Here is a 21,866-nt window from a genome sequence, read left to right as displayed (position 1 = left end):
TTTTTTCTCTCCTCTTACCTGTGGATCCCACTTATAATTTTATTTCTACAACATGAGGTAACTTTTTTTCCTACAACATGAGAAAAATATTTCTCATATATATATATATATATATAAAGAAAAACATTTCTCAAGCAGCTTGAGATAAGTTTATCTCCGGCTACCCAAAACTACGTCGTTTTATTTATTTATATCAATTGATTTACCTTTGAATAGTTATGATTCTCTTTTTCTCTCTCTTTCTTTATCACCATTGATTCATCTTTGTAAGGTTATGATTTAGTAGCCGGAGATAAGATTATCTCAAGCAGCTTGAGAAACGATAAGCCCATATATATATATATATATATGATACCCGTGTTAAATTTTGAAAAATTTGACACCAAATCCTAATCGTTGATTTTCATTAATCAACGTTTATTATTTATTGGGAATAATAATTAATTATAATTAATTAATAAGTTTGATTTCCAATAAATGATAACCGTTGAATGATGGAAATCAAATGTTAGGATTTAGTATCAAATTTTGAAATTTGACACCAGTGTCAAAGGACCATATCCCTATATATAGGGAAAAGTATTTCTGCAGTCACCGAAGATAAAGTTATTTCAGGTGAGCTCAAAACGACGTTGTTTTGGGTTATACAATTAAAAAAATTATAATGATAAAGACTAATATAACCCTACAATATATTATAATTACAAAAATACATTAATTTTCGCCTCAAAACGACGTCATTTTGGGCTTACCGGAGATAATTTATCTTCATTGACTGGAGAAATCCTTTACTCATATATATATATATATATATATAAATAAATATTTCTACAGTCATTTTAGATAACATTGTCTAAAGTTATTCTTTTTTAATTAAGTATGACTAGTAAGACATAAAAATTGTATTTTCTCTCTCCGTCACGTCAGCCGACAATATCTGACGAAAGAGAAAAAAAAATAACAACTTGAATGTTATAACTATGTCTTACTAGTGAGACTTAGTTAAAAAGGTAACTATAAATAATGTTATCTAAAGTGACTGTAGAAATATTTAATGTTTTCATGTATATATATGACAAGTATTTGATTGATGCACGTACAACAATTGCAGAAATATAAACCCAATATATATATGGTAAAATCATTTCTGTAACCGCTTTACGTACAACAACGATAGGTGTATGATTATGATTCCCCACATTTAATGCTTTCATCTTTTGTATGGTTATGATTCCCCGCATTTAATGTTTTCATGTATATATATGGCAAGTATTTGACTGCTGCACGTACAACAGCTGCAGAAATATAAACCCAATATATATATGGTAAAATTATTTCTGCAGCCGCTTTACGTACAGTAACGACAAGTGTATGGTTATGATTCTCCACATTTAATGCTTTCATCTTTTGTATGGTTATGATTCCCCGCATTTAATGTTTTCATGTATATATATAACAAATATTTGATTGGTGTACGTACAGCAACAGAAATGTAAACCATATATATATATATATATATATATATATATATATATATTAATTTTTTTTTCTTCTAGTTTTCTGCTTCTAGAGTGGTCCTTGAATTTTTGATTGTTAGTCTTTAAGATGATGATGGTTGACCCTTCTTGATCTATACAAACACAGCTCAACTGATAACTTCAAGTTGACCAAGGAATAATTTCTAATTAGATGAGTTCATTTCATGTTAAACTGTGTACAGCATCCAAAGGGTGTGGACTAAGTTGTTATTGATTGAAACGACATTAGCGTCAAGCTGGCCAAGTTTGCATTATTTTCCCCTTATCTTTTACTTTTATGGTAAGATTTTATCATAAAGTTCTTTTTCTGTATGTTGATTCATAAACCTAACAAAGCGAAAGCGACCATAATATTCTTCTGGGAGACATTTAGAATTCGTTAACATGAAAATTAACCCATAAGTACCCTTCAATGTTCATATATTTAACACATGCCAAATGTAACTTCAATAAAAAGAAATGAAAAGTGGGGAAAATTTCAAACATATGCGCAATTCGATTTAGTGTGTTGAATGTTAAAAGTCTCTCCATATATATTTCTTTAAGGATTAAATTTTTAACATTTTTTTCTTCAGATATTTCAATCAATTTATCGTTTAATGACTAATTTAATTTGATGTGAATCTTGAAATTAATATTTTAAACATCTTTCAAAAATAATATTAGAGAGGTCGAACACATAAACTTGTAACTTTGAAATTTAAATAATTATTTTTAATCACAGTAACCAATACCCATTGGATACTCAAGATGATGCTTTTCCAAATGATGTTTTTGATTGCAAAAGCATAATAATATAAACCTTTATAATTACTACGTTTAGTAAAATCTTCATATATTGACATATATATCTTCTTTTTTTTATTGGTACAAACATATATATCTTTGTTTGTTATAACGTGACCAAGTATGAAAGGGATCCTGTGAGAATCTTAACAATCAATGACAAGGCAATAGAATATAGCAATTAATACTTAAAGGAGGATTTGATATAGAAAATGTCAATTTTCGTTAATATTTAGAAAATGTCAATTTGCGTTTTGGTTGTAATCCCTCATTTTTTAGAAGTGTTTTACTTTTATTAAGTGATGAATACCATGTAATCAATGCCACTTGGCCCAATACCCAAAGTTAAATATTTTTTATGTAAAATATTTTTTATGTAAAAATATTTTTTTTAGTTATGAATTAGAAGCTGAGGTACCAATTAAATTATCACCCAACTTACCAAAAACAATTATCACCCATATTTATTTATTTTACAAAATCACATTGTCCCTGTCCACGACTGCGATAGATGAAGCTCTACAATGTGGTTCATCGCACCCTCCATCCAATTATCAAAGCTCTTCAAGAACCACATGTTCATGAGCGAAACTGCGACGTGACATTTTAAAACTAAATAACGAGGAATCAAAACTAAAAATTACTATATATATAGATAAAAATTACTTTATTTACATAGACCAAAAACATATTTAAACTAAATAATTAGAGATGGTCAAAGAAACTAGTTGAATATTCTGCTATTACGGAAAAAAAGTTAACATAGACAAAGTTTTAAGTGAGTCTCCGCTTAACGTTATAAGATCATTAAACAAGTTATTGGCGCCATACATGCATGGTTTATATTATGAAAAATGAAGTAAATTATTGTTGGCAATTATTAAATTTTGCAAAATGAAATCATTTAATAATTTTTAAGCTCCTAAAAATATATTGTTTTCAATGATTATGACATTTTTTTTTTGTCACTGAATCGATCTAACTTCTAAGGCTTGGTGACAAAACAAAACTTAGGTTAGCAGAGAGGATTTAAATGGTTTTCACTTTTCAATTTCCAAAACTGAATGTGTTTATCCATAGCTAATTCAAATCTAATCACAATAATCCGATGCATATATTAATCTACATTTGCACTGCACAATCCTTGTAATTACATTACAATCATTAATATAAAACAAGGAGCCAACCATCATCATAGTCACGATCGAATTACTACTTAACAACAAATTGAACATGTCCAAAATTCTGCAAACATGCATAATAATTCCGAGTTTAAAGTCTTTTTTAACAACAGACCATTCTCCATCATCATCCTGCATCCCAACCAGGCAGTGTTCCCCATCATTTTCCCACCTCAGTCACCCATGATGTTTCATGATCATGATTCATGACACCATTCAACCTCAAACTGAAATTCATCTCAATTTAAACATCACTAAACATCTTCAGTTGTTCTTACCAAACACCATGGACCATGAAATAAACACAACGAAAAAAGTTGCTAGTGTGCCATTCTGGTAATTCCACAGAATAGAAGGGGGCAATGATTATGTGACGTCACATAGATAGCAACCCGCACTTTGGTTCATGGCCACCACCACTGCACTCTTATTCAGACCAGACCCTTCTCTGTTCCACAACACGACAGAAACCTATTCTCTTCTCCCAAGGCCAATCTTCCTCAGTGGCAAACCCTGTAATATTCCCCCCAAACCCTTCCTTTTTCTTAACCCTCATTTTTTTTCTCTCTCTCCAAGCTCTTCCATTTATTTTCTCATAGAGGGTGAGGAGAAAAAAAGAGAAAGAAAGAAAGAAACACAGTTCCACAGAGCCTCAGAGACCATCTCACCTGAAACATAATAAAGTATACCCTTTTTCCCTGTAACCTCTCTTCTGCTATACCCTCTTCCTCTATCACCATTTTCTTCAGTTCAAATGGAGAAGATCATAGCTCTTTACAAGCTTGAATCTATTGGGATAGTGTAGTCCCTTAAAAAGTTCTCAACTTTGTTACTCTTTTGCTCTCTCTCGCTCTCTCTCTCTCTCTCTCTCGCTCTCTCTCTCTCTCTTCAGCTTCCTCTACCGGAGGATGGCCTGCCGGTGCCGGAAACTGACCGTAGTGAACTTGGATCCAGTCAGAAAGCGAAGTGGGGGTTTGAGGACAAAACAGGCAGGAAGAGGATCGTGCCGTGGAAGTTAGTTTTCAGGAGACAAACTCGCCGGAAAAAAATGTGTCTTCACCGGTTTTGAGTTTTTGACCATTACCCTTTATTCTTTCTCTCTTCGTGAATGCTAGTGTGACTTCATTGCTTCGGAAAAACGAAAACTTTCTCGCGGTTTTGAAAAACCCCTTGTTGAAAGAAAGATGGGGTTTTTGTTGAAAGAAGCTTTGAAGACTCTGTGCGCTCGGAATCAGTGGTCTTATGCCGTGTTCTGGAAGATCGGCTGCAACAATTCCAAGTAAGTTTCCATGAGGAAGATGCTTTTGCTTTGTGCTATATGTTTGCTTTCTGAGAAATTCAGTGAAAAATCAGCTTTGGTTAAAGATTTATCTGTTCGATATGATTTTGATTCTTGTACTTTCTCGGGAACCAAACGGGGATCTCATGCGAAATTCGTATTTAGATTCTATTTCTGGGGTTGGTTCGTTTTCATGATAAAGTCCACCTGTTAGTTCCTGTTGTGGAACTTTATGTGTGCCTTTGTTTCTTCTGTTTTGTTTTTAAGAATCTTATTTTATTTTTTTAATAAAAAAGTAGAAGTTCATTTGCATTAATTTGCAGGGCGCACTATCTATTTGGTTGATTGTTCGTGTACGAATCTATGGATTAAGTACTTGTTTTCCTTGTTTGATTCTGTTTATTCTCATCTTCTTGTTCCATTTAGATAAAAGCTGACCCCTTCTTTTTCAGCTAATGGTAGATTTATCTGCTGATCTATCTATGTCATACTAATCACTCATGATGCACTAATTATTCGGTTCAAAGATAAGCTCAATTTTTTAACTGAATTAAACTATACCCTTAGTTGTAATTAGCATGTTAATAAGTTCCCTATATGTAATTAGTTAACTCTCCAGTAATCGGGAGAAGGAAACAAGGGTTTGTGTAACATGAAATGAAATAAGAGTTTTGAGCTTCATTCTATTTTTTTTGTTTCACAGCCATAAAGTGAACAATAAGAACAATTAAAAAATCAGTTTTTTTTTTTTTTTTTTCCTAAACTCCTGTATACCTTTTATTTTATTGACTTAAATGTATGAATCTATTGTTGCTTATCTTCTAAGTCTTATATTTGTTTTCACACTATGCACTCTAAGCCGCCAAAATGACAGTTAAAATATTATACCTTTGACCTTATTCTCTGATTGCTGTCTATAGAATATTTGTGTTTGAGTTAATTGAGTATGGTATGACTTGGCAGGCTGTTAATCTGGGAAGATTGCTACTATGAACCATTGCCATCTTCTTTCCCTTCACGCATTGTTGGGACGTCTAATTTGCCCTACCGAGATGGGGAAGGATGCTGGTTTTCTTCCGAGTCTCAGCTACGGATTCAGGAGGAGGACAGAGTCTGTTCATTGATTAACAAAATGATGGTGAATAATTCAGTCAATATCTCTGGTGAAGGGTTAGTGCTTTCTCTTTTTGCCTTTTCCTAGTTTATCAGGATCCTAATTTTAAGTGCTTCTCTTGTCATTCCCATGTTTACTTAAGTGCTTCTTTTTGCTGTTACCCAGGATAATTGGACGGGCAGTATTTACAGGAAACCATCAGTGGATTCTTTTGAACAATTTTACTAGAGATGCATATCCACCAGAGGTGAGGAGTTGATGATCTGCTTCAGGTGTTGTGAAAGAGTTCTATTCCTGTGAAGAATGCATGAAAAGTTTTTGATTGTTTTCTTTTTGAAGTTTGGTGAAGAGGCAAATAAAATCTTGTAAAATCTGGCCTTTGTTTATGTTCCTTTTTTTTATTAATAACTTTTTTAATGTTCTGACTGTTGATCAAAATGAGTGTATATTAATGAAGTATAATAATTAAATGACATAAGCATCTTTTATGTGAAAGTGTGTTTATATATTGGAATGTTTAAAGGCTTGGAATAGATGAACTAATGAACTTCATTTTCATTTTTCTTCCTTGGTGTGTTCTTTTTAGGTATTAACCGAGGTGCATGACCAATTTTCAGCTGGAATGCAGGTTTGTGATTTTCATTATGCTTCACATTTTGCTATAAATTTTTTTTTACTTTATATTGATCCCATATTGTATCTTTGTTTGCAGACAATAGCGGTTATTCCTGTCCTTCCCCACGGGGTTGTTCAACTTGGTTCTTTCTTGCCTGTAAGTCTTTTTCAATTGATTGTGATGAGAAGTCACAGAATTTTTCCTTATTAACTTTGGATCAAGAATGTATGCTCCAGGTTAACTTGAATGTCATATAACATGATCCCTTGCATAGATCTAAGATATCCATCAGTGAAAATTGAAATAATGGTATATGAGCTCTTTCATTCACATAGACCACTGTTCTCATATAATTCACTCTCTCTAGACCTGAACACAATGTGATTTGTTGGTCAGTGAATAGCTTAAAATGTAATAAGCTGTTTGAATCCTACTCTAGGTTTGCTATCTGTTTTTTGTCATTGAGTTGCATACATCTCTAGATTATCTGGTATCCTATGGAGTGTTAGCTATTCTCTACTTTTGAGCGATCTAGTGACTGCTTCACATAAGTGCAGTCAAATAAGTTGGTTTATGTCTGTGCCCCATTGTTCATTAACTAATGCGGCCACACTTATCACTGCAGATAATGGAAAATATGGCATTCGTGAGTGATGTGAAGAGCTTGATCTTGCAATTGGGATGTGTTCCTGGTGCCCTTCTATCTGAAGACTATTCAGCAAAAAATTATACTGAAAGACTTGCGGGACCTGTGACTGTTGGTGTGCCTGTGTCTGTTGATCCACCAGTCATTACGTCAAACTGCACTCACTCAGTAGCTAATGGTTCTAACCAACCAAGTAATTCATATCATGCTTCAAGGTCTATTGCTCAACCACCTCATCCTTTAAGGGGAGAAATAAATAATTACCAGGGTTCTGTATTGACACCTCAAACCCATAACCTAAATCAGATATTTGATAACCTTTGCCAACCAAAGGCTCATTCAATGATTAAAACAAGTGTCACTGGTCAACGAGAGAATACAGTTGTGGAGACTGAACCTGGAGTAATACCTGCAAATCTCGATTCCTCTATGTCACAGCGTTCTGTTTCATATAATGCAAGGCCTGCGTTCAATCAATTAGCTGGTTTCGGTCAATCAAGTCTGAGTGACTGCAGCGTTAAATATATGGAACAACAAATCTTATCAGGTGTTGGGAGGCGGAGTCATGTTAATCCTACTATGAATCCATCAAGTACCGTAAATATGTCTCAACTGAAAACAGATGGAGGCCAAATTTTTGAACAGAGCCAGAGTTCTGTTAGCACTTCCCTAATTGGAGGAATCCCAATACATAGCAGGATGGGTAATCTTCTGAGGACAAATATGATTAACTGCTCGGTTTCAAACCTTCCCAAAGTATCCAATGCTGATTTTTCTGGAACGCAAAAAGTTGGGTTTGGACTTCAAAATGATAATTCAACTGAAGCTGGGACTTATTCTCTGCCTAATTTGACTAGTCAATCATTTTCCAGTCACATGCATCTAGAAGGCCTTGATCAGAAGAATCTTCCTATAGATTTAAAACATGGTTTCAATGCTTTGGCTTCAACAGATCAAAATATAGATGATGATTTGCTTCAGGCCCTTAAGATCCCATCTCTCCATCTTGAGGAGCATGTGCCTATGAGTGATCGCATCCCCGGCTTTGTTCAAGATTGCTTCAATAAAGATGGTTCTAGTCAACATATGATGAAAGTGAATGCTAAACAAGAAGAAACTTGTATTCAACTTCCATCAGGAGATGACCTCTTTGATGTTCTAGGTGTGGATTTCAAAAGGAAACTACTGAATGGAAACTGGAATAAGCTATTCGCGGATGAATCAGATGCCAATACAGAAATTCTGGATAAAAAGGCAACATGTATGAATTTGCAGGGTATAATAGGTCATGAGAATAGTTTTTCAGCTAATGAAGCGATATCAGACAGTAGCATCTTCTCTGGGATGGGCACTGACCACCTCTTAGATGCTGTGGTGTCAAGGGCTCAATCTGCTGCAAAACTGAATTCTGATGAAATGTCTTGTCGGACAACAGTGACAAGGATTAATCCCACCTGTGTCCCCTCTCCTGCCTGCAAGCAGGTTATGTCTGATCATGGTGTCCAGGGTGGATTGTTTGATTTTCCTAAGACGGGGGTTAAAACTGGTGCTGTGGAAACTAGTTCTCTTAGGTGTAGCAAGGATGATACTGGAAACTGTTCTCAAACTACTTCCATATATGGGTCTCAACTTAGTTCATGGGTTGAGAATGGCAGCAATGTGAAGCGTGAAAATAGCGTTTCGACTGGATACTCTAAGCGGCCAGATGAAGTTTGCAAATCGAATCGTAAAAGGCTTAAACCTGGAGAGAACCCCAGGCCTCGCCCTAAAGATCGCCAAATGATTCAAGATCGTGTGAAAGAGTTACGGGAAATTGTGCCAAATGGATCCAAAGTATATAGCCTTTCTTGTGCTCTCTTATATATCAGTCGTGAATTTCTTATTTAAATATTGTATTTGGATGCTGACTTTGTTTTCTTTAATGTCTTATTGTCATTCAACAGTGTAGCATAGATGCACTTCTAGAACGAACCATCAAGCATATGCTTTTCTTGCAAAGTGTAACAAAGCATGCTGACAAGCTGAAACAGACAGGGGAATCTAAGGTATAGCACTGCTTTTACCTTGTATCTCAAACAACCGAACTAGTTATGATACGTGAAATGCTTTCATTTACATTGGCATTTTATTAATATGTTGAATGATAAACAAAATAAGAAAATGTATTTGATAGTATTATGAGAAGTACCCATCTACATATATATATATATATATATATATATATATATATATATATATATTGTCTCGTACATATCAACCAAAACCCTTTATGCATAAAAAAATTGACGTGCATCTTTTATGAACAGCAGGAATTATAAAGAAGAATGAATTGCTGATGATAATGTTTTTCATTGAGGAAATATTAATAAGGGAAAAACAATAATAGCTTTTTCTTTCCTAAATTTGCAGATTGTTAGTAAAGAAGGTGGATTGCTATTAAAAGATAACTTTGAAGGAGGAGCTACATGGGCATATGAGGTTGGCTCACAATCAATGGTTTGCCCTATCATAGTTGAAGATCTCAATCCTCCTCGTCAGATGCTAGTGGAGGTAATGACTGATAGTTTATAAATTTATTAAATTCTATTGTCCCTTATACATTTCCTTATTACCTTTTTAATCTGTTTGCTTGGTTATTCTTTACAGATGCTTTGTGAGGAACGGGGTTTCTTTCTGGAAATCGCTGACTTAATCAGAGGGTTAGGTTTAACCATCTTGAAGGGGGTTATGGAAGCTCGCAATGACAAGATCTGGGCACGCTTTGCTGTTGAGGTAATACACTGGAAAGTGAAATAACTGATCACAACTCATAAGCATAATGAACTGCCATAAGAGTATTTATAGTGAGTGACCTTTAATACTTGAGCATTTTTAGCTGTGACTGAACTATATTGAACTTCATGCTAACTTTTTATGCATAGCATTTATAGAGAATTTGCACAAGCGTTTTAAGATTTTACTTGATAATTTAAGTTTGTCAAAAGTAATATTGGCTAAGATTTAATCTGTTTGCCAATGTAAAAAGGTCATGTCAATACTGGCAGAGAATGTTAATTATAATAATCATTGTGCTTCATCTTCGTCCTGTCACACGATTTTAAATTTAGAAGTCGATTGTGCATTATATTTGTCCTATCTGTGTCCTTTTTTTTTTTCTTCTGCATATTGATTTTGATGTTAACTGTACATCTAAAAGAAAGTTCATGATGAGACAACCATTTAATTTTTTTTAGTTTATAGATTGTGCTAGAAACTTAACTTCCAAGTATTGCAGGCAAACAGGGATGTAACGAGGATGGAAATATTTATGTCCCTGGTTCGTCTTTTGGAGCAAACTGTAAAGGGTGGTGCATCTTCATCCAATGCTGTTGATAGCAACATGATGATTTATCATTCTTTCCCACAAGCTACCCAGATACCAGCAACTGGTAGGCCTAGTAGTTTGCAATGAACCACCTGCTATATATAGTTTCTTGGTCTGGAATCTGGATGTTGTTGAGAGCAAGTCTGGCACATGCTTGCCATGACTGACATCAAATCCAGTCTTAAAGACTTCAGGTGATGTTAACTTGGTCTAACTGCTGTTTCACCTCTCATATATGACCCCAGTTTGGAGGGTGATGAGTTTAGTTAGTGAAGAGCATGTCAAGATTAATATTATGAAATGTTTCCTGCTGTGCCTGCCAAGACAACTTTTCCTGTGTTGGCAGTCTCTAGAGATGCTTTAGGCAACTCTTAGATAACTTGCATCATTTTTTCCTGTTTGAGTAATTCCATTGGGGTGTGTGTGTGTGTTGCCAGGTAGTTGGTGTTGTGATTCAGATGTATAGATATTCTAGGATTTGAAAGAAAGGGGGTCTATACACTTATTCTTCCCTTTTTTTTAATCTTTCTCTCCTTGTTTTTATTGGAGTGGTGATCTTGGCTGTGTTATAATACCTTTGTTATTAATATCAGCTTTGTGTGGTTTGTATATTTGTAGTCTATGCTAAATGAGAGTAGCATTCTTTTGTTATTTACCGTCTGTTGTTAATTTGCTACATGCATCCTTTAACAAATAGATTTGGATTCTCTCATGTGTAAAAGTGGTCATGTGATCATGTTAATTAATCACAACCACTTATTTAAAAATCATACACTTTTCTCTTTCTTATGTTATCATCAATGAGTGATTGTGATCACGTAATAATATAACATAACCACTTTTACGCATGAGAGAATTTAAATTCTTGGTAAATATTTTGGGATCAACTTCTGCCAAGCATTGTTTGAAAATGCGAGTACTGATAAGATAAATATGAAGGACATATCAAATGATGGGGCAAGGAGTTAAATTTTGACAATTTAATTTTATATGTTGCCTATATTGGGGGTTCATACTACAAATAATGATTGGTTCCTTGCTAATATACAAATATTTTAGCTCCAGATACCGTTAAGCAAGTAGTGATTCGTACGCGTATGTCTAATAGTGTACTCGATTGAATCTTACCTCTAATTTATTGGAATGTAATATCCAAGCGCCAGCATTCAAACTCCACTAAGTAAAATAATGAACATTGTCTTGAAAAGACTTTTTTGCAAGAAGCCAATGGAGTATTCCGCAAGTTTGATCACTTCTAAAGTCTGACTTAAACAGACCTGTATCATCAAAAGGTTTGTTATTTGCATTTAGTTCATTTTCTTTAATTTGATACAATGATAGTACTAAGATTTGAATATACCATTCCCGTGCAAAAAGTCCTTTACCACTAAGTCAATTCCAGGGGCTTAAACTATAAAGTTCATCTGTATCTAATTAGAAGGAAAAAAGAAAAAAGAAAAAAGAAAAAGCAAAGCGCAGCTGTGAGTGGATGTCTTAGTCAAATAAATATATTCAGCTTGAAGTAAAGAAGTTTTAGTTTATAGGCAAAAGTGTGAACTCTCAGGTTAGTGCATGTCATTGTCAAGTTCAGACCACAAAGCCGTGGGCCGTGACTATATACTATATTTGTTTAGAAATTGATGTTCCCTGACTCTATTGCCTAAGCCACTAATTAAACCTACTACCAAGGCTGAAAGCCTCTTCAATTGAGGGCGAGCATCGAGCACAAGAAGATCATAGCCAAGCAGGACCTAGCTAGAAATCTATGCTTAAATTATAATGCTGAAATGTTCTGTTGATGTTTATACTCTGAATCCAGAGTTGCCGAAAAATCAGCAACATCTTCGATTTAAATGTGGTAGTTGATCCTCCTTAATTAAAAACCAGAAATTTATAAGTATTTTGGGAGCAAGAAAAAATTATTGTTCGAAATCATTTATTGTGTATCACCTTATATATAACATTAAAAATATTACTCATATGAGATACAATAATCCCATAATCATTTACGTAATTCAGGTGATGTGTATAAGGGTTAATTTTTTCTCATTTTATGTGAAAAGATTTTTCTCTTGCACAAATATCACATGATGGGAACCATTAAGTTTAAAAAATAATTGGGGGTGAGAATTTCAATATGCTCCAGGCCCACCACTTATTCAGTGGTTACTTAAAAAATTATCTCATGTGACAAGAGAAAAGATTAACCCTAGCATACTTCAGGAAAAATTTAATATGCTCCAGGCCCACCACTTATTCAGTGGTCCCTTTTTCATAAATGAAAAATTTTCTTCCATTTCTACCCTTCTCTTTTTGATATTTTCCCCCTCCGTCCCTCCTTTTTTTCTATTTTGAGAAAGGACCACCATAGTCCAGGCCCACTAAATACCTTCTCCATGCGTGCATTATTTTTTGTGCAACCATATGAATGTAATGCTCAATTGATGGGACATGCATGTTACGTATGACACCCAATATATATATATCTAAAGGACTTACTGAACAATAATCAGGAAAAACAAGTTTCACATAAAAATGGCAAAGCAATTCCTAGCAGGTGGTAGTTGTTGAATTCACATGTTCACCCTCTAATAACCACCCTACATATGCTCATCATGTCACTCAAGTATCGAATTTTCCCGAGGCATATTGGTTTGTACATTTTTAAGTTTATAGAGGACAAGTATCTAATCTAATGTCCTCGAATCTTATATCTAATTAATGGCCAGAGTTTGATTTCAGTAAAGAACTAATTGAAAGGGATGGATAAGGTGCTGCTTTAGATTGCATTTTTATTATTATTTTTATTCAGGGTACTCAAAGAAAGAAAATGCTACGCATACAAGAATATATTCAATCCATCTATATATGTAGATTCCAGATGTTGAGACTCTATTAGTGGTTGTGTTCATAACTCAAGCTACCTCAATCATCGTTTTTTCTTGCTCCCAACTGTGTTTACTTAGAACGTCATGTCTCAACAGCAAGCTTGTTTTGACGTACGATGGAAAGAATAAAACAAGTTATTGAAAGGCATCCCATGAGGGGTATAGTAAATGGAAGAAAATATATTGAAAATGAACCTTTACACCATCACTTAAAAAAGCATGTTTTTCTGGCCTTTCTTATCTCAGTTCTATTGTTGGGATTGTTTCATTGGCATTTTTTTTTTCAATCAGTTTATTGACTAATTTGATTCGAGTCGGGTAAAACTTCAAGGGCAACAAAATTTTTCTTACAAAATTTTTAACATAGTTGCATATTCAGGACTTAAACTTGAGACAGTTAGTTAAATTAGAACAACTCCATATCAGTTAATCAATGTGTTTGGTGATTTTTTTACTTGAATTTGATCCAATGGAGATATTAGCTAAATTATGATATAGTGAAGCTTAGGTATGAGTTGTCTTTAAGATATTCTTTTAGGTATCAACCTAAGGACTTTAAAGGTGGAGGCACAAGTTAAGATACTATGGGAATAATCCTTGCAAGTGGACTGAACTACCTACCGTAGATAGTGAATTACTAGCTGGATGACATGCCAAGAGCCTCCATAAAAAAGTTGGACAAAAACAAGAGCCTCAAACAAAGTGGAGATTTTAACAAAATGGGGGGATACGAAAGATTGGAATGAGATTTGAGGCGATTATCATAACTTTGATGTCATGTACTTTTCAAATTTTTACTTACCTATAACGGAAGTAGGACAAAGAAGTGATTATCTGATTGATTCTGATTAAGATATATTATTTTGGAAGAGTGGTATGGTATAAGTAAGTGCAATTTTATTGAATCAAATAAGGGAAGATAAATTTCATTTTCAATCAGGATGGGGAAATTAAAGTTAGGGAATATGATGAACAAAATTCAATAGCGTCGCTTTCATGCTATTTTCGCTATCTGCATTCATTTTCACAACTCATAGCTTAAAATAAAAATAAAAAATAAAAATAAAAAAATTGTCTGGTGCTAAAAATTTTATTCAAAAGCTCAAGTTTATCATTACGGGGATTTCGGACAGAAAAAGATAAAAAGGAATTAAAAGAAAATAAAAAATGGAAAATAAAAATATGAGAGGTTAAATGATATTTATCAAATTAAAATTTTTTAAACATTCATAAAGATAAATAAATATGATTTTGATAGGGTGAGCCCTTAAATCACTTGTTAAAAATTAATAGAATAAAAATAGAACTTCCAAATAAAAAAAGACATTTAATATCTTAAAATTTCAAAAAATATTTAATATTTTTTTCTCTGATTTAATAAAAACAGATAAATAATACTTGATTAAGTATATATGTCCACGAGATGTTAAACTCCCTATTGAAAACTTATAATAGAATATCCTAATTAAGTAAGATGAGCACAAGGAACATTAGCATTTTTTATTCTTTAACTTGTACCCTTAGGAAATTTATAAAAAAGAGAAGGTTTAATTGTAATGAATCAACATATATACAAGTAAGGAATTTGATTTTTTTTAACTAGTGGTCTCGAGTTCGAATCCTGAGAATAAAAAATAATAATTTTGAGAAGTTATCCTTATAATAAGTCCGACAATATTATAATCGAATCAGTCAGATAATCAATAAACTCGTGGATATAAAAAAAAATAGTTTCATTTCATGCTTCACTCTTGGGTTAGTTGGGGTGGTCAGGCTATGGTTCAAGTGGCAGATAGACTAATATTTAAGGCATTGACAAGCAAAGATATAAAACAGCAAAATCGACTTAACCATGTTAGTTTATTGTTTTACACTTAATTATCTTGATCTAGCACCCAATTTGTGTTTCCTTTAAAAGCTCAAACTCACTTATTTCAGACTATTCTATCGTCTATATATTAACAATATCCCCTTGTCATTCAAATTGTCTACGAAGAGAGCAATTGCATGTGATTTCACGTGACTCTTCTAAAGGGAAATGCTATTGAATTTATTAGTTTAACCTTAACTGTAACACCTGACTTTGGGCTTATGAGTAGGATTTTTTTTTTTTCTTGTTAGTGTTGCTCCTTGACATCATGATCTTTGGAATTTATTGTAGATTCTGACTTTTGCTGATATATCAAAAATACACGTTGTATCCTTATCTATCAGTATCATTACAATTTTACATCAGATGTATTATTGACTATGAAAGCTCACATTTAATGATAGCATAAAACGTATTTATGGTTTTGAACTTTTGATTTTGTCTATTTATGTTTTAAAAAGTTATCCGAATTGGATCTTCAGTTTTTCTATGTTAATTGAAGGTCAATTTTTTATACAAATTAATTAAATGGAAATATTTTTATATTATTTTATTTAATTATCAATTCAGTTTTAAATCATTTTGGTTCAAATATTAACACTCTCTAATTACAGTACACATGATGTTCATTTTATCTTCATGTGGAAACGCACATGCTAGTCAAGTGAATAGACGTGCTTACAAACTCCAACAAGATTGTTGTAACTTACAATTATTTTTAACAGGAAAAATGCATCCATTCATTAAGACTAACAAGCATATTTCGGTACAATACTCACTCGAAATATCATGTACAATCATTAGACTTTAATTTTATATTTTTTTGGTGGTTAACTTAAATTGAATAAAACACAATATCAAACTTTTTTACACTAAAATTAGGTGCACATTAAATTCATGAAATAATAGATTAAGGTAGAATATGCTCTCTCTCTTTTTTATACAAGTGCATAACCTAATATATCTTACCTAAATCCCTCACCACTAGACCGATCCTAATGATTTTGCTTTTTTTTAAGAGGAATACACAATTATAAGCAAATACCCGAAATGTATAATTGCAATTTCTCCAACATCATCCGTGCAAGCTATCCACTGAAAGATTATATAACTTCGATTTCTATCGAGCTGTTTTGCTTGATAATACATGGTCTTAATGCATTGAATTCTTAACTCTCTCTTTCTCTCTCTCTATTGTCAAGAGATGACATTTTTATTGGTTATGTTTATTTAAGACACATTCTTTGAACCAATTGATAAGCTATTATTGAGGGGTGACTTAATTTTTGGGGTTAATGGAATCTCTGTTTAAGACGGGAGTGAAAAAAAGGAAAGATGTGATGATAGGTAGCATCCATATTCCATACACTATTTCTTTCTTTTAACAACTCCTGATGGAGAATGGTTGTTTGCAAATTGCCAACTATTGCCATTTAACTATAGGGACCTACAAATCGGCTTCACCGAACAATGTCATAAGAAGATACAGATAAGCAGGAAATCCCTGTGCCATAAATTCAATTGAATCAATTCTGATTTGTCCTTTTCATGTCCCATTATGTTGTACACGATGAAGTTTTGAATGAATACTTGAAAATGATAGTTTAGTGAAGGGTTGGCCAAGTCTTCTATTACAAGATGTGAACCTCCTGGGAACCCTGTAAACCTGACCTTTTGATGTGACTGGTTTAATTTCTCTAAAAGATTGACCACAATGAAGTGTAATTGAGTTTGATCCCTTCTACCCAATAACGTTAAACTCAATTGCCAAGTTGAGTAGAGTCAAGAAAGAACTTGGGTTCGATACTTGCTAAATACATATTTGGAGAGGGGCGATGAATTTTAACTATAACTAAATCCTAAATCCTGACTCGGGATTACTCGTATAGCTGACTCAAAAAATTGAAATTTATGACACCTCAAAAAGATAATTAGAATCAGTATATATATATATATATATATATATATATATATATATATATATATATAAAAAAAAAAACCTTAGGTCCCACCTCATCCCTTTTCTTGCTAGTTTCTATTATATTTTTTTAATAATAAAAAGATTATAGCTAGCTAGAATTAACATCTAAATTTTATGGGTCTTGTTACCACTAAAGCTGTACCCCAATAACATTTTCGTTTTTTACCACTTGAATAAACTCTAGGGGCTGCAGTCTTTTATATTTTCCTACTGATTTGTTATACCCCAAGTGTCCTCAGCCTTTTATTTTTGTACTTCAAAACTTGTGGGTTACTTGCGATGTGTAACTATATCCACACACGTCTAAAATGCACTATTATTGTCATTTTTTGTCGCGTAGTACCAAGTTATTAATTATCCTTGTTAAGGGTCTACGTCATTATTCTTAGCTTTTCTTCCTTACAGAGTTCAAAACGCATTTATAAGGAGAAATGTCTTTGTACTCTCACCGTACAAATTAAGCACTAACACATGTTTATAGCATTAAAATATTATCCTTGAAATCTTGAATCGGGTTCTTTCTCTTGCCCCCCCCCCCCCCCCCCCCCCCCTCTCTCTATATATACTCGTTGAAGGTGGCTACAACAAGACCTAAGTAACAGTAAGTATCACAAGCAATCTTTGTTCCTCATTACTCATTTCCTTCAGCGGATTGAATATCAATTCAAGGAGATGGCATCTTCTACAACAAATCAGGAAAAAACAGGGGTACTTGGTCGAGTATGGGAACCACTAAAGGCCTTACCAAAAGTTCTTTGGGAGAAGGTGTTTGATATTTGTAAGGTGACAAAAGAAATAGCCCAAGGTGACCCTAGAAGAGTGATTCATTCACTAAAAGTGGGACTTGCAATCTCACTGGTGTCACTATTCTACTATTATCAGCCACTATATGAGAATTTTGGTCTCTCTGCAATGTGGGCTGTGATGACTGTAGTGGTAGTTTTTGAGTACACTGTTGGTAAGTTTGTGCATATTTTAATTTATCATATAGTAACCCATATTTTGTTTTTTGCATATTTATTACTTTGTTGAACCAACTATATATGACACATTTTTAGGAGCCACTCTAGGAAAAGGTTTGAATAGGACAATGGCAACCCTGGTTGCTGGTGCTCTGGGTGTTGGGGCTCATTACCTAGCTAGCTTATCTGGAGAGACAGGAGAACCCATATTGATTGGCTTCTTTGTCTTCCTGCAAGGTAAAACAAAAAGTAACAAAAGTTTATAAAAAATGCAAAGTAAAAAACTGTTATTTTTCAATCAATCATCATTGATTTAATCCTTTTATATTTTTTGCAGCTGCTATAGCATCATTTATAAGGTTTTTACCAAAAGTGAAGGCAAGATATGATTACGGGATGCTTATATTTATCTTGACATTCTCTTTGATATCTGTATCTGGATTTCGTGACGATGAAGTATTAGAAATGGCACACAAGAGGTTATCAACCATTTTCATAGGTGGTTCTGCTTGTGTGATGATTTCCATTTTTGTTTGTCCTGTATGGGCCGGTGAAGAGCTCCACTATTTAATTGCTGACAAGTTGGAAACACTTGGTGACTTCTTAGAAGGTTAGATGATTTAAGAAAAATCACGTGAATAAAGTTATATAAATTGCGTTTACCAAAAAGTAAAAAATCTTTAAATTACTATTCTCTTAGGCTATAATCTTGTTATATGTCACAGCATTTGTATATGAGTACTTCGAAACATCAAAGGAAGGAGATTCTAAAGATAACAAGTCTTGTCTAGAAGGTTATAAAAGCGTCCTCAATTCTAAAAGTTCTGAAGAGTCTTTGGTGGGTAAAAGCTGTTTTCCCTCATTTCTTTCCCTATAGATGAAATTCTATGGTACATGTCTCGTACAATTTTCTTTACCTTGCAGGCCAATTTTGCAAAATGGGAACCACGTCATGGCAAGTTCAAATTTCGTCATCCGTGGGATCAATACCTCAAAATTGGTGCCCTTTCTCGCCAATGTGCATGTAGAATGGAAGCTCTAAATGGAATCCTCAATTCTGAAAACCAAGTATATATCTTTAACTAGTAATGGCATCTATAGAAATAAAAAAATATTTTTTGTTTGTCCAAATATAGTTAGAATTTCTACTCATTTGACATTTTTATTCCTATAATGAGTTTGCATGTATTGAAATATAAACTTTATTATACGGGGAATGATCCGTTTACAAATTTTTTTTATAAATTTATACAAATTACACTATGTACTTTCGAGAGAACATAGTGTAATCTAGTGTTCTCCCGGGAGTACATAGTATAGTTTGTAAGAGTTTGTAAACAAAAAGTTTATAAATATAACCCTCCCCTTATTATATATGGGTCATGATAATGCTACCACGTGCTATATTGACACTATTATATCTAATGAAAACTTTTGTAGGGATCACAAGAAATTCTTTGTACGATCAAAGAGGTGTGCTCAGAAATGAGTTTGGAATCTGGTAAAGCGTTGAAGGAACTAGGAAGGTTAATCAGAACAATGACAAGGCCATCTTCTGCAGATACTCATGTTGCAAACTCAAAAGCTGCAATGAAGAGCCTTAAGTCACTGCTCCAATCAAGCTTATGGGAAGAAACAGAACTTCTATCACTTATACCAGCTGTGACAGTGGCTTCACTACTAATTGATATTGTTGACTGCACAGAGAAAATTGTAGATTCTGTGAATGATCTTGCCTCACTCACAAATTTTAATATTGTAGATATAGATAAAACCACCAAAACATCATCAGAATCTTCACTCTCTGAATATGCTGAACTGGGTCCCAAGACTGATAACTCCCATGTCGTTATTCTAGTTGAGGAGTCAGCTCTAGCTTTGACACATTGTGGGAAATCAATATCTGATCAACATAACATAGTTTGATAGTTGATATATATATATGTATATGACTGTCAAAATCATGACTTCAACATCAGAACAGAATTAATAACAAAACAAAAAATTAATGGTGTGGGGTATCTTAACTACAATAATGTTAGTCAGGATCATTCTTATTTTAATTCCCTTGTATGATTTGGTATTAACATTTGATGTGGTGTATCTTAAATCCTATAACATCAATTTTGTACTCTGAATTTGAAATTTTCAGTCAGAATCATTCTCATTTTAATTCCTTGTCGGCAATCACATTTTGTTTAGAACAAAAAATATTAACAAGTATAAGCATAAGTAGTTTAAATTTCAGTTACTTAATTAGATCTAGAACAGGTCAAATGCTAAAGCCAAAACATAAATAAGGCTTTAAGTCTTTGACTAGACACCTCTCTTATTTAGACACAGAACATTCATGTTTGCAGTAATATTACTAATTAGTTGCAAGGTATATTGCCTGACAACATCAACACGTAAACTTAATTGTTTCACACTTGCCACCTTGGGTATTTACGTTTATTTTATTATTATTATTTTTTTTGTAGTAATACGTTTTTTTTTTTTTTTTTTTCACTATTCATGTCAAAATAAGGATGTACAAAATTTAATTAGGGCTCCACTCCTTCTATGTACTGTATCGATAGAGGACAAGATATAAATTCAATTAATAGCATTACTCCGACAATCAAAGCTGGCTCATGGTCTTCTTTTGTCTTTGTTAGTGCCCATATAGTCTATAACTGTTTCGTCCAAGTTCTCTCCACAATTTGAAGCCCACTACTAGCAATTTGTAGACAACAAATTCAAAGAGCACATTGTATATAAACACTAAATTCTAGTTCAGAGAATAATTTTCTAATAGTATAAAGGGGAAATGGTTTGTTACATGACAAGAAACCAATTTTCATACACACACAATTCAAGTTGGGCCCCACTTTTAATTTTTTTTCTCACTCCACTATTTAATAGACTCCACATATATCATGAGTGTGTAGGAAAATAGTCTCTTGTCATGTAACATGACAAAAACAAAACCCATGTATAAAACTAGCTCTCATACATAAACTAGTCTAGTAAAAGTTCTTATTGCATTTAATAAAGTTTTTAATTAACGCGTTTGTAAGGTAGTCAAATTTACATAGCTACATGATTATGATTTGTTTTATATTAGAACTTTGTTTACTTTCTTAAGAGCAGTTTATTCTGTTTACTTTCATTAGAAACATCCCGTGAAGTTGATGTTATTAAACATTTACGCAACTAATACAATTTTTTCCCGGATTTTAGGGGGCGGGGGCCACCCCTAGCCCCCAATGTAGGTCCGTCCATGCCTGTCCCGAATTGGACTAGTCGCGAAGAAATAAACCGATTGAAATATTTTTTTAAAAAAAAATTGTAAGTTGATTTTGGTTCTGGTGCTCTCTTGAAGATATCTATGAAGGAGATATCCTTTGAGGTGACAGATATGTACGGGTAAAAACGACGTTTGACAATGTGGTGGTATGTATGCACAATGACAATATAACAATAAGAGAGATTAAACCTGTAGGCTTTACCTCTTATTTATAGAGTTTATTGTGGGTAACGAAATTCTAGACCTTATTTAGGAGTTCAGGTCCAACTATATAGCTGTGAGGATAAAATTATCATCAATAGCAAATTCTCTTCCTTATTAGCATAATTTTCCTTTTATGTTGTCCCTTTTT

At 33.3% G+C, this 21,866-nt stretch overlaps 2 protein-coding genes across 3 annotated transcripts; both read left to right on the top strand.

Annotated features, from left to right (window-relative positions):
• Positions 1-4,068: 4,068 nt before the first annotated feature.
• LOC133288867 (transcription factor LHW-like) lies at positions 4,069-11,132 on the top strand. Of its 2 annotated transcripts, XM_061486724.1 has the most exons (10): positions 4,069-4,784; positions 5,748-5,954; positions 6,064-6,145; positions 6,485-6,526; positions 6,611-6,670; positions 7,140-8,993; positions 9,104-9,205; positions 9,570-9,710; positions 9,807-9,932; positions 10,435-11,132. In XM_061486724.1, the coding sequence occupies exons 1-10, from the start codon at positions 4,690-4,692 to the stop codon at positions 10,609-10,611; spliced, it is 2,886 nt and encodes a 961-aa protein (XP_061342708.1). In that variant the 5' UTR covers positions 4,069-4,689; the 3' UTR covers positions 10,612-11,132. The 2 variants fall into 2 exon arrangements, with proteins under 2 accessions (XP_061342708.1, XP_061342778.1); XM_061486794.1 differs by lacking the exons at positions 4,069-4,784; positions 5,748-5,954 and having other exon boundaries at positions 6,094-6,170.
• Positions 11,133-17,870: 6,738 nt separating this feature from the next.
• On the top strand, positions 17,871-20,238 carry LOC133289298 (aluminum-activated malate transporter 2-like). The gene is made up of 6 exons (XM_061487242.1): positions 17,871-18,221; positions 18,322-18,462; positions 18,563-18,835; positions 18,951-19,063; positions 19,150-19,293; positions 19,666-20,238. The coding sequence occupies exons 1-6, from the start codon at positions 17,936-17,938 to the stop codon at positions 20,149-20,151; spliced, it is 1,443 nt and encodes a 480-aa protein (XP_061343226.1). The 5' UTR covers positions 17,871-17,935; the 3' UTR covers positions 20,152-20,238.
• Positions 20,239-21,866: the final 1,628 nt, after the last annotated feature.

Source organism: Gastrolobium bilobum, unplaced genomic scaffold, assembly GCF_033153095.1.
Source record: "Gastrolobium bilobum isolate Gb01-03AN ecotype WA unplaced genomic scaffold, APGP_CSIRO_Gbil_v1 utg21558, whole genome shotgun sequence".
Lineage (NCBI taxonomy): Eukaryota > Viridiplantae > Streptophyta > Magnoliopsida > Fabales > Fabaceae > Gastrolobium > Gastrolobium bilobum.
The sequence above is the reverse complement of the archived record's forward strand: the minus strand, read 5'-3'. Positions and strand labels throughout refer to the sequence as shown.

What these genes read in the sequence shown, in the direction of transcription:
- LOC133288867 (XM_061486724.1), top strand. Translation starts at nt 4,690, where the DNA reads ATGGGGTTTTTGTTGAAAGAAGCTTTGAAGACTCTGTGCGCTCGGAAT. An exon ending in ATCGGCTGCAACAATTCCAA is followed by an intron (nt 4,785 to 5,747) that starts GTAAGTTTCCAT and finishes ATGACTTGGCAG; the next exon opens with GCTGTTAATCTGGGAAGATT. An exon ending in GGGCACGCTTTGCTGTTGAG is followed by an intron (nt 9,933 to 10,434) that starts GTAATACACTGG and finishes CAAGTATTGCAG; the next exon opens with GCAAACAGGGATGTAACGAG.
- LOC133289298 (XM_061487242.1), top strand. Translation starts at nt 17,936, where the DNA reads ATGGCATCTTCTACAACAAATCAGGAAAAAACAGGGGTACTTGGTCGA. An exon ending in CTTCTTTGTCTTCCTGCAAG is followed by an intron (nt 18,463 to 18,562) that starts GTAAAACAAAAA and finishes TATTTTTTGCAG; the next exon opens with CTGCTATAGCATCATTTATA. An exon ending in ACTTGGTGACTTCTTAGAAG is followed by an intron (nt 18,836 to 18,950) that starts GTTAGATGATTT and finishes TATATGTCACAG; the next exon opens with CATTTGTATATGAGTACTTC.